At 42.5% G+C, this 16,144-nt stretch overlaps 1 protein-coding gene across 5 annotated transcripts in view; it reads left to right on the forward strand.

The window, feature by feature from the left end:
- The window catches only part of LOC137348070 (progranulin-like), a 75,199-nt gene extending 61,619 nt beyond the window's left edge, over nucleotides 1-13,580 (forward strand). For all 5 annotated transcript variants that reach the window (XM_068013221.1, XM_068013224.1, XM_068013225.1 and 2 more), the window contains 3 exons: nucleotides 4,913-5,155; nucleotides 9,227-9,442; nucleotides 11,373-13,580. In XM_068013221.1, the coding sequence (XP_067869322.1) occupies nucleotides 4,913-5,155; nucleotides 9,227-9,442; nucleotides 11,373-11,513 (600 nt within the window). In that variant the 3' untranslated portion in view covers nucleotides 11,514-13,580. The remainder of the gene's footprint in view (nucleotides 1-4,912; nucleotides 5,156-9,226; nucleotides 9,443-11,372) is intronic.
- Nucleotides 13,581-16,144: the final 2,564 nt, after the last annotated feature.

The raw sequence follows: 16,144 nt of genomic DNA on the forward strand, positions 1-16,144 counted from the left end.
ATCATCCACTCAGCAGTTCTGGATGAAGATGGATGCAAATGCTTGAGCCTTGTCTTTTGAGCTGATGTGCTGAGCTCCCCCATTGTTGAGGATGGGGATTTTTGTGAAGCAGCCTCCTCCTGTTAGTTGTTTAATTGTCCACCACCATTCACAACTGGATGTGGCAGGACTGCAGAGCTTAGATCTGATCCGTTGGCTGTGGGATTGCTTAGCCCTGTCTATTGCATGCTGCTTCTGCTGTTTGGCATGCAAGTAGTCCTGTGCTGTAGCTTCAGCAGACTTAACACTTCATTTTTAGGTATGCCTGGTGCTGCTCCTGGCATGCCCTCCTATACTCGTCATTGAACCAGGGTAGGTCTCCTGGCTTGATGATAATGGTAGAGTGAGATATATGTCAGGCCATGAGGTTACAGATGGTGGTTAAATACAATTCAGCTGCTGATGGCTCACAGTGCCCCATGGATGCCCAGTTTTGATTTGCTAGATTTATTCAAAATATATCCCACTTAACACAGTGGTAATGCCACATACACGATGGTGGGTATCCTCAGTGTGGAGATGGGACTTAGTCTCCACAAGGACTGTGCAGTGGTCTCTCCTACCAGTACTACTGTCGACAGATGCATCTGCGACAAGTAGGTTGGTGAGGACGAGGTCAAGTAGGTTTTTCCCTCTTGGTTCCCTCACCACCAGTCTAGTAGCTATATCCTTTAGGACTCTGCTAGCTTGGTGAGTTATGCTACGAAACCACTCTTGGTGATGGACATTGAAGTCCCCCACCCAGGGTACATTCTGTGCCCTTGCTACCCTCTGTGCTCAACATGGAGAAGCACTAATTCATCAGCCGAGGGTGGTGGGGGAGGCCGGGGTGTGGGTGGGGGAGCCAATAGGTGGAAATCAGCAGAAGCTTTCCTTGCTGATGCCATGAGACTTCATGAGGTCCGGAGTCAATGAGGATTACCAGGGCAAAGTCCTCCCGACTGTATACCATTGTGCCGCCACCTTTGGTTGGTCTGTCTTGCCGGTAGGACAGGTCATACCCAGTGATGATGGTGTCTGGGACATTGTAAGGTATGATTCCTTGAGTATGACTATGTCACGCTGTTGCTTGACTAGTCTGTGGGACAGCTCTCCCAATTTTGGCACAAGCCCCCAGATGTTGGTAAGGAGGACTTTGCAGTGTCGACAGGGCTGTTTGCCGTTTGTCATTTCCAGTGCCTACGTCGATGCTGGGTGGTTTGTTTGGTTTGATTCCTTTTCTTAGACTTCGCAGCAGTTTGATACAACTGGCTTGCTAGGCCATTTCAGAAGGCATTAAAGAGTCAACTACATTGCTGTGGATCTGGAGTCACATTTAGACCAGACACGGTAAGGACGGTAGATTTCCTTCCCTTAAAGGACATTAGAGAAGCAGATTGGTTTTTACAGCAATCAACAATGGTTTCATGGTTACCATTAGATTAGATTTTAAATCCAAGTTTATTAATTGAATTCCAATTTCACCATCTGCCATGTGGGATTCAAACCCATGTTCCCAGTGCATTAGCCTGGGTCTCTGGGTTACGCTATTTGTTTCAATGCGAGAAGTATAACAGATAAGGCAGATGAACTTAGAGCTTGGATTAGTACTTGGAAATATGATGTTGCTATTACAGAGACTTGGTTGAGGGTAGGGCAGGATTGGCAGCTAAATGTTCCAGGCTTTAGAAGCTTCAGGCGGGATAGAGAGGGTTGTAAAAGGGGTGGGGGAGTTGCATTACTGGTTAAGGAGAATATCTCAGCTGTACTGCGGGAGGACACCTCAAAGGGGTCATGCAGCGAGGCAATATGGGTGGAGCTCAGGAATAGGAAGGGTGCAGTCATGATGTTGGGGGTTTACTACAGGCCTCCCAACAGCCAGCGGGAGGTAGAGCAGCAGATATGTAGACAGATTTTGGAAAGATGTAAATGTAACAGGGTTGTAGTGGTGGGTGATTTTAACTTCCCCAACATTGACTGGGACTCACTTAGTGCTAGGGGCTTGGATGGGGCAGAATTTGTGAGGAGCATCCAGGAGGGCTTCTTGAAACAGTATGTAGATAGTCCAACTAGGGATGGAGCCATTCTGGACCTGGTATTGGGGAGTGAGCCTGGCTAGTGGTCGAAGTTTGTGGGGGAGCATTTCGGGACTAGTAACCATAATTCCATAAATTTTAAGGTACTTGTGGATAAGGATAAGAGTAGTCCTCGGGTGAAGGTGCTAAATTGGGGGAAGGCTAATTATAGCAATATTAGGCAGGAACTGAAGAATTTAGATTGGGGGCGGCTGTTTGAGGGTAAATCAACATCTGACATGTGGGAGTCTTTCAAACGTCAGCTGATTAGAATCCAGGACCAGCATGTTCCTGTGAGGAAGAAAGACAAGTTTGGCAAGTTTCGGGGAGCTTGGATAACACGGGATATTGTGAGCCCAGTCAAAAAGAAAAAGGAAGCATTTGTAAGGGCTGGAAGGCTAGGAACAGATGAAGCACTTGAGAATATAAAGACAGTAGGAAGGAACTTAAGCAAGGAGTTAGGAGGGCTAAAAGGGGTCATGAAAAGTCATTGGCAAACAGGATTAAGGAAAATCCCAAGGCTTTTTATACATATATAAAGAGCAAGAGGGTAACCAGGGAAAGGGTTGGCCCACTCAAGGACAGAGATGGGAATCTATGCGTGGAGTCAGAGGAAATGGGCGAGGTGCTAAATGAGTACTTTGCATCAGTATTCACCAAGGAGAAGGACTTGGTGGATGATGAGCCTAGGGAAGGGAGTGCAGATAGTCTCAGTCATCTCATTATCAAAAAGGAGGAGGTGTTGGGTGTCTTGCAAAGCATTAAGGTGGATAAGTCCCCAGGGCCTGATGGGATCTACCCTAGAATACTGAGGGAGGCAAGGGAAGAAATTGCTGGGGCCTTGACAGAAATCTTTGCATCCTCATTGGCGACAGGTGAGGTCCCAGAGGACTGGAGAATAGCCAATGTTGTTCCTTTGTTTAAGAAGGGTGGCAAGGATAATCCAGGAAATTATAGGCCGGTGAGCCTTATGTCAGTGGCAGGGAAACTATTAGAGAGGATTCTTCGGGACAGGATTTACTCCCATTTGGAAACAAACAAACTTATTAGCGAGAGACAGCATGGTTTTGTGACGGGGAGGTCGTGTCTTACTAATTTGATTGAGTTTTTTGAGGAAGTGATGAAGATGATTGATGAGGGAAGGGCGGTGGATGTTGTCTATATGGACTTTAGTAAAGCCTTTGACAAGGTCCCTCATGGCAGACTGGTGCAAAAGGTGAAGTCACACGGGATCAGAGGTGAGCTGGCAAGATGGATACAGAACTGGTTCGGTCACAGAAGACAGAGGGTAACAGTGGATGGGTGTTTTTCTGAATGGAGGGATGTGACTAGTGGTGTTCTGCAGGGATCAGTGCTGGGACCTTTGCTGTTTGTAGTATATATAAATGATTTGGAGGAAAATGTAGCTGGTCTGATTAGTAAGTTTGCAGACAATACAAAGGTTGGTGGAGTTGCGGATAATGATGAGGATTGTCAGAGGATACAGCAGGATATAGATATGGAGACTTGGGCGGAGAAATGGCAGATGGAGTTTAATCCGGACAAATGTGAGGTAATGCATTTTGGAAGGTCTAATGCAGGTGGGAGGTATACAGTAAATGGCAGAACCCTTGGGAGTATTGACAGGCAGAGAGATCTGGGCGCACAGGTCACTGAAAGTGGCAACGCAGGTGGATAAGGTAGTCAAGAAGGCATAAGGCATGCTTGCCTTCATCGATCGGGGCATAGAGTATAAAAATTGGCAAGTCATGTTGCAGCTGTACAGAACCTTAGTTAGGCCACACTTAGAATATTGCGTGCAATTCTGGTCGCCACACTACCAGAAGGACGTGGAGGCTTTGGAGAGGGTACAGAGGAGGTTTACCAGGATGTTGCCTGGTCTGGAGGGCATTAGCTATGAGGAGAGGTTGGAAAAACTAGGATTGTTTTCACTGGAACGACGGAGGTGGAGGGGCGACATGATAGAGGTTTACAAAGTTATGAGCGGCAAGGACAGAGTGGGTAGTCAGAAGCTTTTTCCCAGGGTGGAAGAGTCAGTTACTAGGGGACATAGGTTTAAGGTGCGAGGGGCAAAGTTTAGAGGGGATGTGCGAGGCAAGTTTTTTACACAGAGGATGGTGAGTGCCTGGAACTTGCTGTCGTGGGAGGTGGTGGATGCAGATATGATAGCGACGTTTAAGAGACATCTTGACAAATATATGAATAGGAAGGGAATAGAGGGATATAGGCCCCGGAAGTGCAGAAGGTGTTAGTTTCGGCAGGCATCAAGATCGGCGCAGGCTTGGAGGGCCGAATGGCCTGTTCCTGTGCTGTACTGTTCTTTGTACGCCACCGCCTGCCATATTGGGATATTAGCTAACAGATCTGCCATGATCTTATTGAATAGTGTAACTGACTTGAGGGGTTGAAAGGCCTACTCTTGTTCCGATGTTCCTATAAATGCCATCGCCAAATTCAGTGCGTCGTCCAGTCCCCTAAACATTGTAATTTTATCTCATTACGATGTAAAATTTCTTCCCGAACACCACATTGAGGTTGGTCCCTAAAGTTCCACTAATGGGAGTGGGGCATGTTGCGTGGAACCCTTTCCTAGTTGATACAACAGAATAGAACTATATTTTCTGTTCTGATGAAAGGTCACTGACCTGAAATGTTGACTCTGCTTCTCTCTCCACAGATGCTGCCAGACCTGCTGAGTATTTACAGCACTTTGTTTTTACTTTAGAACTGTATTTTCACACTGCAATTTTAATGGGAGAGTGCAGGAGAAGTTGCCCAGATAAACAGTACCAAAATCTCAGTATTTTTCCTCCTATCAGGCAGTTTGCTGTGAAGACAAAGTACACTGCTGTCCCAATGGCTACACTTGTGATGTTGAGCATGGAGCATGCCTGAAAAATACCATATCTTTCTCCTGGACCACCAATAAAGCAGCAAGCATGAAATCTCTGGAGAAGAGCAGGGCATTAGATACCAAGTGTAATGACACTGTGAGCTGCCCTACAGGCAGTACCTGCTGTCAACGGCTCTCGGGGGACTGGGGCTGCTGCCATCTAACTGAGGTAAGCTATGCATTTGCTTTTGTTTAGACCAACAATAAGTTGTTTTAATCAAATATCACCAAGTTTTCTTTTTGCGGGGGCACAGAACAACTGCAAAGGACAGTGAATTTGCACATAAACCACAAAATCTGAGGGTTGCTTTGTCTTTAAACCTTATTAAGTAACTTTTGCTACTTAGTAGGATAACTAACATGTCAAGCTTTGCCCTCAGGTTTGTTATAAGTTTTGAAAAATTTCCTGCATCGGTCTGTTTCAGGCCTTGCAAAAGTGGGTAAGAACCAGGACAGGTTAATTGGGAATTAGACAAAATAATGGCCTTGCAGAGTTGAACAAAGTTGTGGATATAGCCCAGTATTTAGTGCGCATGTGTAAAAGCATTGCTCTGGAATTGCTAAGTTTCATCAGTATACAGGGCCAGAAGCTGCCGCAGGTCTTTGGGAAGCCAAAATGGAATTTGCAGTTCCGCCTGCAAATGGTAACACTGTTTCTGTAGGATGATGGAATGCTGAAAAGTGAGAATAAATCATGAAAAGCTAGAAACGTTTGCTAAAAACTGAAGGCCAGTAGTCACTGTACTAAATTGTACTGTATTAAAATCTTTTATTTTAATCACTTAAATTTGTACTGAAACAAAACTGTTGTCTAGTAGTGAGAACAATAATCATTTATAATTCTAATAGACATTTTGAGGAGAGTATACTACTGGTAGGGTTTGTGACCTGTTGCAGTCCTGAACCTCTGTAATTGATGACTCTTTTTAAGAAGAAGTGCTTAACATGCAAAGTAGGAAGGTGGGATAAATGCAAGGGACTTCTGACCATGTCGTTGCAGCCATGATTCATTATGATCTCTACATATGAATAAATAAAACCTGATCAAGTGCCGGTAGGAATGTCTTTCTGACATAAATTAGTGTTAATTGAAGGGACTTTTCCTAAGTTTTGCTTCTGCTTTGGTGCATACTGAACACATTTTGGGGGAAATAGTGTATCCACAGCCCATAATTTTTCTTTATTAAATCTAAAGGGTGGAAAATCCTGATATCTTCTCGCCAGTGGTGATGGGCTAAGGTGGAGAGTTTCTCCTGTAACAATCAGGCTGTTTGGCTGAAGTGGAGTCTCCATTTCTGAGCCGTGGAAATAAGGTTTTGATCTGGGGTGGGTTGGTTGATTGCAGCTTGGGTGTAAATAGTACTAGAGGGGACAATTTAGCCAATAATTGGTCCCATCCTGATGGGTCTATACCGATTCCTACTGGAAGTGCCCATGTATGGATGCTGGGTGAAGGCAGGATTGTGTGCCATCGTTGAATATTCTGCCAGCAATCAAGATAAGGTCCACGTGTGACTAGTGGCCGCTTGAGCAAGATATGGGAGGGTCTAAAATTATACTGCAGTGTAGGAGTTGCCCTCCCCTTGTGAGGGACAGGAATGAATGTCGATAAATTTTTTTACAAGCTAAGTAACCATGATCACTGGGATTAAACAGTGCCGCAGTGGTTAGCACTGCAGCCTCACAGCTCCAGCTACCCAGGTTCAGTTCTGGGTACTGCCTGTGCGGAGTTTGCAAGTTCTCCCTGTGACTGCGTGGGTTTCCGCCGGGTGCTCCGGTTTCCTTCCACAGCCAAAGACTTGCAGGTTGTTAGGTAAATTGGCCATTGTAAATTTCCCCTAGTGTAGGTAGGTGGTAGGAGAATGGTGGGGATGTGGTAGGGAATATGGGATTAATGTAGGATTAGTATAAATGGGTGGTTGTTGGTCGGCACAGACTCGGTGGGCTGAAGGACCTGTTTCAGTGTTGTATCTCTCTAAATAAAAATAAAAAAATAAAACTGGTTGCTATCAAATGATTTGGACTGACATGGTATTTTGCTTTCTGTCTTTCATCAGTACTGTCCATTGATCCATTACTAGCTACTCTTGCTAATGCTCCTTAGCATGTGTAAACATTTCATACGCCCAATAAAGTATGGTTTCATTTCGCCTGCTTTGTGCATGCAATCAGTTCTGCTATACATGCATTTCAGCACATCTTTAGTCTGTGCTAAGGGAGTGGAAAGATGGCTTCCTCTGATTTCAGAAGACTCTTGATTATGGGCCTGAAATTCATTTGTTGCTGGTTGGGTAGATTATTCAAATTCTAGTTTTATTTTGGACATTAAGTGAAACATGTTCCCTTTCCTCAGCTCTGTTTCTCTTCTTCCTCCTGCCCCTCCACCCCCGGCCCATGTTCCTCTGCTTGCGCTCTTTCCCTGCCCCCACCACTGCAATTTTCTGTCTTGACGGCACTGATTGGCTTTGGGGTGTGATTCCACAGGTGGTGGATATGCATTAGTAGTGCACTTGCCTGGCACGCTCCCATTTTTGTTAGGCTATTTGTAGGTAGAAAGCATTATAACCAAGCCAGGTTGCTATTTTCACTCGACATTTATGCATGTGCTTTAGTGGTTATGCTACTGAGCTAGCAACCAAGGGTCTGGAGTTCAAATCCTTCCGTGGCAGATGTGGAATTGAATTTAATAAATCTGGTAAATTGTTACTGGGTTGGTCACAATAACAATTATAATTTCCAGATTAGTTCATTAATATACTTCAGGGGAAGGAATCGGCCTGTCAATTGACTCCAAACCCAGAACATGTGGTTGACAAATACCCTCTGATGTGGCCCAGCAAGCCACTCCATTGTAATCAAGACAATTGGTATGAAAGCAGCCTCGCCATTGTTGCCCATATCCTGTGACCAAATTTAAATAAACATCCAATTGACAGCAGTTTTACCAGTTACTGTCGTAGTAAGGATTTATTTGTCTGCATTTGGAAAACTGGAATTTAAATACAAAATGGACTCACTCGATACAATGGAAGCCACAGAAATTCTGTAATATTTCTAATCCACATATGTAATATTTTTCTTGTAAATTGAGCTGATTTACAGAATAAGGGGTGGAGAAGTCAGTTTAGAACCTTTCACTTAGGGCAGCCCTTTGTACTGAGGTATAAATTCTAATAGCCCTCTGGTCATCCCTTTGGGTTTAAGCACATAAAGCTGAATATTTCTATTAAAATTGATAAAATCAACTTTGTAGACGATAATCTTTTTTTTTACCTTTTCTCCTCCTCCTTCCTCCCCCTACTGATACCCAACACCATAGTGTGGCAAAGGGTACAAGTCACAATGGTCTTCTCCCAAACCTTTGTCTGTTTTCACTCACTCGCCACTGCTCGGGACTATGAATGTAGCCCAGGTTGACCTACATTCAAATGGCACGGCCAAAAGAAATCGATCACGAACCTCTACTGACTAATGGCCCACCCTTAGTCTGCAGTTAATCAGTCCTTCTCACTTTCTGTTCACCAGCATTGTGTTTGCTATTGACTTTTTAAAAACTCAATTTTGAAGTTATATTTTGTTTTGGCAGACCCATTTTCCTTTCCCAAACGGTTGTTGAAAGTCGATGACCTTACAAATAGGTCATTTTATGTCACCGGAAAGCCAGTCATTGTCTTGGCTACTTGTACAGTTACCTTTCATGACAAGTGACAGTTAAAGTTACAAAAACCCTCTTGTGTAACTGCTGGCTGTCAGTTGACAGTTACTTTGGATGATTGCTTTCAATGCACTGAGTTGTACTGTATTGGTAAAATTGCCGAGTAAGCAGTTGAACTACAAGTGGAACAGAATTGCCTGGGCTTTGCTAGCTGTTTTGCTATGGCTTGTGGGCCACAGTTCAGATTTCCTTTTTCTATAACTTAATATAATGCCCAGAAAAACAACTAAAAATGACTATGAATGTAAGTTTCAATCCCAGTGAACCACTGCGGTGAATTCATGTGCGGTATGCAAAATCCAGTAACACTTTTGTCCACTTTCTGGTCATTCCAGGAAATGTTAATGCTATGTAGACTTTATGGCTGTTGCAGTTTTAATATTTCTTCCCCATTTTAATATTATAAACTGTAGATTTAACCTGCTGTGTTTTGAGTTGAGGTTTTACAAACGTAAGCTTAGTTGGAGGGAGAGGGACATTCAAGGTTTTGAGATGCTGCTGAAGAATTTCTTGTATTTCCAATAGGCGGTGTGCTGTGAGGATCATGAACACTGCTGTCCACATGGCTACACCTGTAACATAGGTGCTGGAACCTGTGAAAAGGAAAGCCTTTCTGTACCTTGGGAGGTTAAACAGTCGTCTCTCGCTGATGTAAAATGTGAAGACACATCCCACTGCCAGTCTCCAGCCACCTGCTGTAAGATTGCCTCAGGGATCTGGGCTTGCTGTCCGTACAAGGAAGTAAGTGCTTCAGAAATTGTACTCTGCTGCCTCGGTGGGTCAATTTTGCCACCTCATGTAGCACTGGGCAGTAGGGACCTGAAGGTGCCAGGTTCATTGAGTTTGCTAGTCTGGGCTGGATAAGCACTAAAGATGCTTCATTTGGGGTTCAGTGCCCTTCAGATGCACAGCAAAAAGCACTATTTGGGTTCCTACTCTTAATTACTGTCTAGTGACCTCTGTTGAACATTGAAAGAGAACAGGGTAATGCTCATCTGCAATGCCCCCTTATGTCAAATGTCCTGTTTCTATGAGATGGGACTGCACGTTAACATTAGGAGATGCCTTCAAGGAATGAGGAAAGAATATGGGGAAGCGGAAAACCCCAATTAGGTTATATGAAGTTGGAGAATGATTGATTAACTTTCAACAAAGTCCAAATATCTCCTGTGATAAAGGACGTTACATCTTACAAATGATTTTTAAATCATCTTCACGAACTGAGCTCTTGCCATATGAGTCAGAGCTATGTTATGTAGCTTACTTTGACACCAACTCATTAGTGTTTGTCAGTGTTGGGGGCCAGTGTTGAATGCCAGACTGGGAATCTTTAAACTGCACACTGAGATTCTTTGTTGTTGATTTGATTTTCTCCATCCTCAGCCCTGTTGCTTTTCTGTGTAATATGACACTATCATACCCTGAGTTTAAACTGATTCAATTCTCCATAATACAGTATGATGAGTAAACCAGACTGGCTAAGTTGGCTTGAGAAGCAATGGTTGTAGAGTTCCTTAGTTGGTTTGTATGTCAGATTTGTAAAATGAAATATGATTTTTCACTGAATAGAGGGGTATGTAACACATATTGTTTCTTCAGTTCTGCTTCACAAGCTGTTCATTTCTGCTGAAAATATTCTTCCAGGGAGTAAAATCTATTTAAAATATCTGGTAGTAAGAGATGAGTTGTTGGACCTTTGTCACAGAGCAGTTACTCTCTGCTAAAGATTTCTCATTAAAGGTGACTGGACTTCATAAGAGTAAAAGTATTCACTCCGTGAAGCAGAGGCCATGACCTCAAGTCGTAGAGTCCAGTCGTCCAGGTTAACAGACCCCAGTTATTATCAGAGTTAAGTTAAAATTTGGGAGCATAAGTGAAGATATCTTTTTGAAGTCAAACATCACTTCAAGCATGCCCAATATCATTCAACCCAGAACAACCTTTTGGTAATCATGTAGAAATTAATTCACAGCGCAAGTTATAAATAAGTATCACATACAGAAGTCCCTTCACCTCAGGGCAGCTAGAGATAAGTAATAAAATGCAGCCTTGGCAGCATCACCCGGACCCTATGAACAAATAATTACAAAGAAAAATTTGTGTCTGCTAAACTTAAATCTGCGACTTGAGGTATGGAACTGAGAAAGTCAGTGGGCTGAAAACATTCCACTACCCTCTGCCCCTAATGTATAAAAGTGAACCTGTGGAATGCGTCATCTTTAATTACTTGTAAAATTAAACTTAACAGTTGAAAGTGTAAAAATGTCTCTCAGTTTAAAGAATTTAATTGTTATCAAACTGGAGGCTCGCGATTGCCCAGCAGGCACTTTACACATTTAAATTCCAATACATGTTTATCTTGTATTCTTCATAAAGTTGCTCTTCCTGCACAAGAAGCAGAAACTCAAACAGATGTAAAATGTTCATTTCGTTCATTGATTTTGATACTGGCCATGCAGGCAAGTAGCTTTCCATCACGGTCTGATTCTCAACTGCAGAGTTAGCAGCTCGAGCACAGAGCATCAGAAGGATTCTAAGGTTAACTCAAACTATGAATTCATTGTGTCTTACAAAGATTTCAAATCGCTATGACTATATCCCTAATCCTTATCCTGTGATCTAATGTCATAGCTATTAATTAATGTAATGTAACATTTTAATTCTGTTGCAGGCTACTTGCTGTGAAGATCAGCTGCATTGTTGCCCAAATGGCTACATCTGCAATGCAGCAGCTAAAGCTTGTACGCTGCGGCCTCAGCTGAGATGGGACATGTTCTTTCCAAAGTGGAAAAAGGCCTTCACAACGCTATGAAGTGCTTGTGCCTCTAATCTACTTGAGTTGTGTAATGCACCAAAACAAAATGCTACAGTTTGAAAACTTGGGAATTGTACCAAAGGAAAATTTGGGTAACTTTATTTTACATAGCAATTCTTCTAGTCAAGCAAGTTCCGCAGATAGTAAAGAACAACTCTGGGGTAGGAAATCTGGATGGTTGAGTCTTTTTGGATACTTTTTTAAAGATTTTAATCCTTTGTCAAAGGAGTTTACTATAAAATCCTTTTTCGGGACCTCTTCTGTGAATTGTATTGATTCTGTTTTTGTGCATTACATGGATGTTGAATGTAAAATTGTACCACATTGAAACCCAGCTGCTTGGTTCTTCTACAAAATGGAAACTTGCAGGTTTGTTAACCATCTCAATGTAAAGTAATAGAAGCAGACAACACATCTGATAAATTAGTAACCCAGTTAGAGATTGGTTTCATTCAAACATAGTAGATATTTACTGAGACTGTCTGCAAATCATTCCAATCTGGCCTTCAGCTCTGTTATAAACCCTTTTATTCAGTGTGCGCTGAGTATTGTCTCAGGGCAATGCTCTTGACTGTTTGTTTCATTACACAGGAACACTGAAGGACAATTGAAAATGACAGTGAACCTTGATAACCCAGTTCAGGTGCAACCACTGGTTTGGGAGGGGAGAGGAAATGTACTTCCGTCTCCTCCTCCTTCTCCTGTGGTTTGGCCTGGGTTATGATGCATTCCCTGCCAAGTAGAATGGACCTGATGTGTCCTTCTCTTCTAGCTCGCCACCCCCAAACATATTTCTTTATTTGTGGATGTGGCTCTTGAGTTTGTATGTTCAGCTGCTGCCAGCAGAATGCCTGGTCTGCAGAATGACACTGATCTTTCCTGGCACCTGAGCAGCCCTGCTCCACTTTGGGCTCCAAACCAACCACATAGTGTAACTCTGTTTTATATAAAAAAGACATAACAGATTAACTTCAGAACCACTTTTAAAATGATGCAATCTTTGAGATGGTTGAGACAGTGTAACATGTTCGAAGTACTAATTCAAAAACTAATTGGTTTGGGAGTATTAACATGCTTACTATGCTCTTTGGTGTTTATTGTCAATTGTAAAATTAGTTCTGATTTTTAATGTTAAGGACATTTTTCTAACTATTTTGCTGGGATTTGTTGAGTTCTTATTGATTCCTAACTAATTCAATTCTGGTTTATCAATTTTTAAAAAACTGATTGTACTAGAGTCCGTCTAAGACCACTGTTTAAAGATATGAGGAAGACAAAAGATTTGCCCATTCTTGTTAATGGCATTGGTTTCTTGCAGAATTAGCAAATGTTCTACAAGCAGCTTCAGTGAGATGTTAATAATGGTGATGACTAAAACAGGCAGGTTGTCTGTTAGCTGGAAACTTCCCAAACTTATTGTTTTGTTCACCGGAAGGGTATCTGACCTCATTTCACTTGTAATAGAATGATTTTTATTATTTGCTGTTATCATGAATATAAGGATCTAAAAGTCTAGCATTGCGCAATCTTGCTTGTTTCTGGGTAAGGTCATGCTGCTGACCTTGTAATGGAGTGACTTTATGTTTGATCATTAGTTTCTAATTGATTTTTTCTGAACACTCCTAATGAGGCTTTTATTTGTGTGCGAGAGGATTTCTTAAGCAAATATTTGGACAGTTTGTTTTGAGTAATGTAGAAAATTCAATGCAAGATGGCAGTTTGCAGTTAGGTATACATTTCCATAAAATAATGTTTGAATTCAGAGTTTTAACAAGTTCTTCATTTTGAAATCCATGTATCCACTATACAATGCATTGCATTATATACACCTAGTGGCCACTGTTTAAAACCATTTCACTGTGTTATCCTCTCTCTGGAAATGTCAACCATTACAATTTGACCAAATGCTCATTGGATGACTGAAAGGATAGCACTGCAATATTGCTTTGGCATTACTGGAAAGGGAATTTTTGCAGCTAAATGCGCTTATCAAATTGCCCGTACTGTGCAGTTTTACTGTTATTTTTGAATGTTTGCTACAAATAAAAATGAATTCATTTGAAATATTTTTGTTTATTTAAACAAGCTTCTCACTCCAGTGAGAATCTTGTGTTCTACCACACACCAGAGGAGAAAAAGGCTTGGTTGGTCTGAGGAAACCACGTGAGTAGCTTGCACATAAGATCTTGTCCTGATGCTGTTGATAGGTAGGTCTGCATCTGTTCTTTCCATTGCTACAGAGACCTGAGTGCTAGTTTCATCGACACTAGCTAAAAGCATTTGCGTTCTCCACTTGTCTTGCCACTTTGGAAATGAGGGTTAAATCACATTAAATAATCCTTAAAGTTTTTACAATTTAATTCTATTCCATTCCAGACTGGCATCTTGCTTTTTCTCTCTACTCCAGGGCTTTAAACCTAAAAGGTCAGGATGGGTATTGCTTTGTTGCACCTCTAGAACAATGTGGGCGGTGAAGTGGTTAGCACCGCAGCCTCACAGCTCCAGCGACCCGGGTTCAGTTCTGGGTACTGCCTGTGCGAAGTTTGCAAGTTCTCCCTGTGACGCGTGGGTTTCCGCCGGGTGCTCCGGTTTCCTCCCACAGCCAAAGACTTGCAGATTGATAGGTAAATTGGCCATAGTAAATTGTCCCTAATGTAGGTAGCTGGTAGGAGAATGGTGGGTATGTGGTAGGGAATATGGGATTAATGTAGGATTAGTGTAAATGGGGGTTTGATGTTCGGCACAGACTCGGTGGGCCGAAGGGCCTGTTTCAGTGCTGTATCTCTAAATAAAACATTTCCACTTCTGCGAGGACCTGTATAAAAAGGGTGAGGCAAATCACATCTGTGCTGCTAGCTGGTTTTATAGCCTGAAAATGTCAGTGCTCTTGGTTTACTTTTTAACCCCCAAGTTCCTACTTTGTGCTATTTATGTTGCTTAGTTAAATCATTGGATAATATTTTCTTAGCTGAGAAATTGACCTTGAATTTTAGGAGTAAACTGTAATGGTGGTTACATATTACATGGTGACAGTAAGAGGGCAACAAAGCCTAAGATGCAAAATTGAAATTTGAACATTTAGTATACAATTTCTTCCACCACTGCCCCCCCATCCCTGTATTTTATCAGCACTAATCCATGAAAGATACTGCCTAAGTGCATCAGATCTTAGAGAAACATATTAACTTTTTCTGCCAGAGGCTTTAAATACAGTGCGAAACAAAACTGGTTATTCACAACTGCTGATTGCCATTTATGCACTACTTAAAGTCATTTGTACAGCTGTAAGGAGGTACTAAGGCATACTGTTGCACATTATTTAGGAAAAATAAATTCAAGGACACTTCTAGGTAAGAATGGCCAAAATAAATGATCTGAGCCCCTTGCACCTGAGAACTTGAGAGAACAGTCATTTCAGACTTGTTGCTACTGACCTGTATTGGGGGCGATAAAACTGAAATGATAGCTGAAATGTCTTTGCTATTAAATGGCAGGAAGCCCCCAGTGCTAACTGGGGCTGAGTATCATGAGTCAAAGGCAAGATGCACATAATCCTTTCAAGTGCTATGTTCTCCAGGTGTTTGGTGTTATGGTGTATGAGTTGAACGTGACTTGTTTGTTGTACTGTATCTTTAGGACCGAGTGTGACTTGGTGTGATTCTATGGACATTGACTCCCTCTAGTTATTAGTGCCACACCCACTCCCCCCCCCCAGGAAAATAATGATGGACGCTTACACGGCGAAGCACATGCTGAATCATGTGCTGTCATTTTTGGTGACAGCCAAACCAAACATGGGAATTTTCACATGTTCCATTATTGAGTGCCTGCTTCTAAGGTATTGATGGATTATTTTTCAAAGGGGGTAGCGGGGGAAGAAACTGGGGGATGCAGTAGGTTAGTGACTGGTCTTCCACGTCTGTGCTCTGCCAAGGCTCTTCTGCTTATTGTCAGCAAGGGTCCTGAGAGTTTGTGTAATCTTAATCTAGTTCCTCGTGGGAATAGGCCTAAACTGCCTAACTTGGCATCAGTTGGCACTGTTGCTTAGAATAGGTCAAAGATGATTAGAAATATAAGAACAGGAGTAGACCATTAGCCCCTCGAGCCTGTTCTGCCATTCAATGAGATTATGGCTGATCTATAACCAAAGTCGATATACTCACCTTTGCCCCAAAATCCCTTATTGCTTTTGGATAACAAAATCTATCTCCGATTTAAGGTTAACTGTTGCTGTGAGAAATGGAAAAATTGCCGCACTGCTGCAGTTAGTTTGGGAACAATGAAGTTATCTTTATTTACTCATGCAGCTGGCTGTTACCACAGCTTATGTGCTGTTCACGTCAGAGGCTAGATTTTGAAAGTCCAGTGGGAGCGGAAGTAAGTACATGCGCGATTTGAGGATCACATTTTCAGGTTAGCACTGGGTCCCGCTGCCTCCAGAACGTGAAGCAATTTTTAAAGGGATGCTGGGAGGGAGGGAATGGGAAGTATGAATGCCTCCAATTAATTGCCTGTTGAACTGATTGAGGGAGCTCACTGAAAGGCTTGTCAGGAGCAGGTTGTAAGGTTCAATGGAAGGGCACAGGGAGTACGCCATGTCTGGAACACTGTGTACACTGCGAGTGGGG

Source organism: Heterodontus francisci, chromosome 33 (genome assembly GCF_036365525.1).
Source record: "Heterodontus francisci isolate sHetFra1 chromosome 33, sHetFra1.hap1, whole genome shotgun sequence".
NCBI classification, from domain to species: domain Eukaryota; kingdom Metazoa; phylum Chordata; class Chondrichthyes; order Heterodontiformes; family Heterodontidae; genus Heterodontus; species Heterodontus francisci.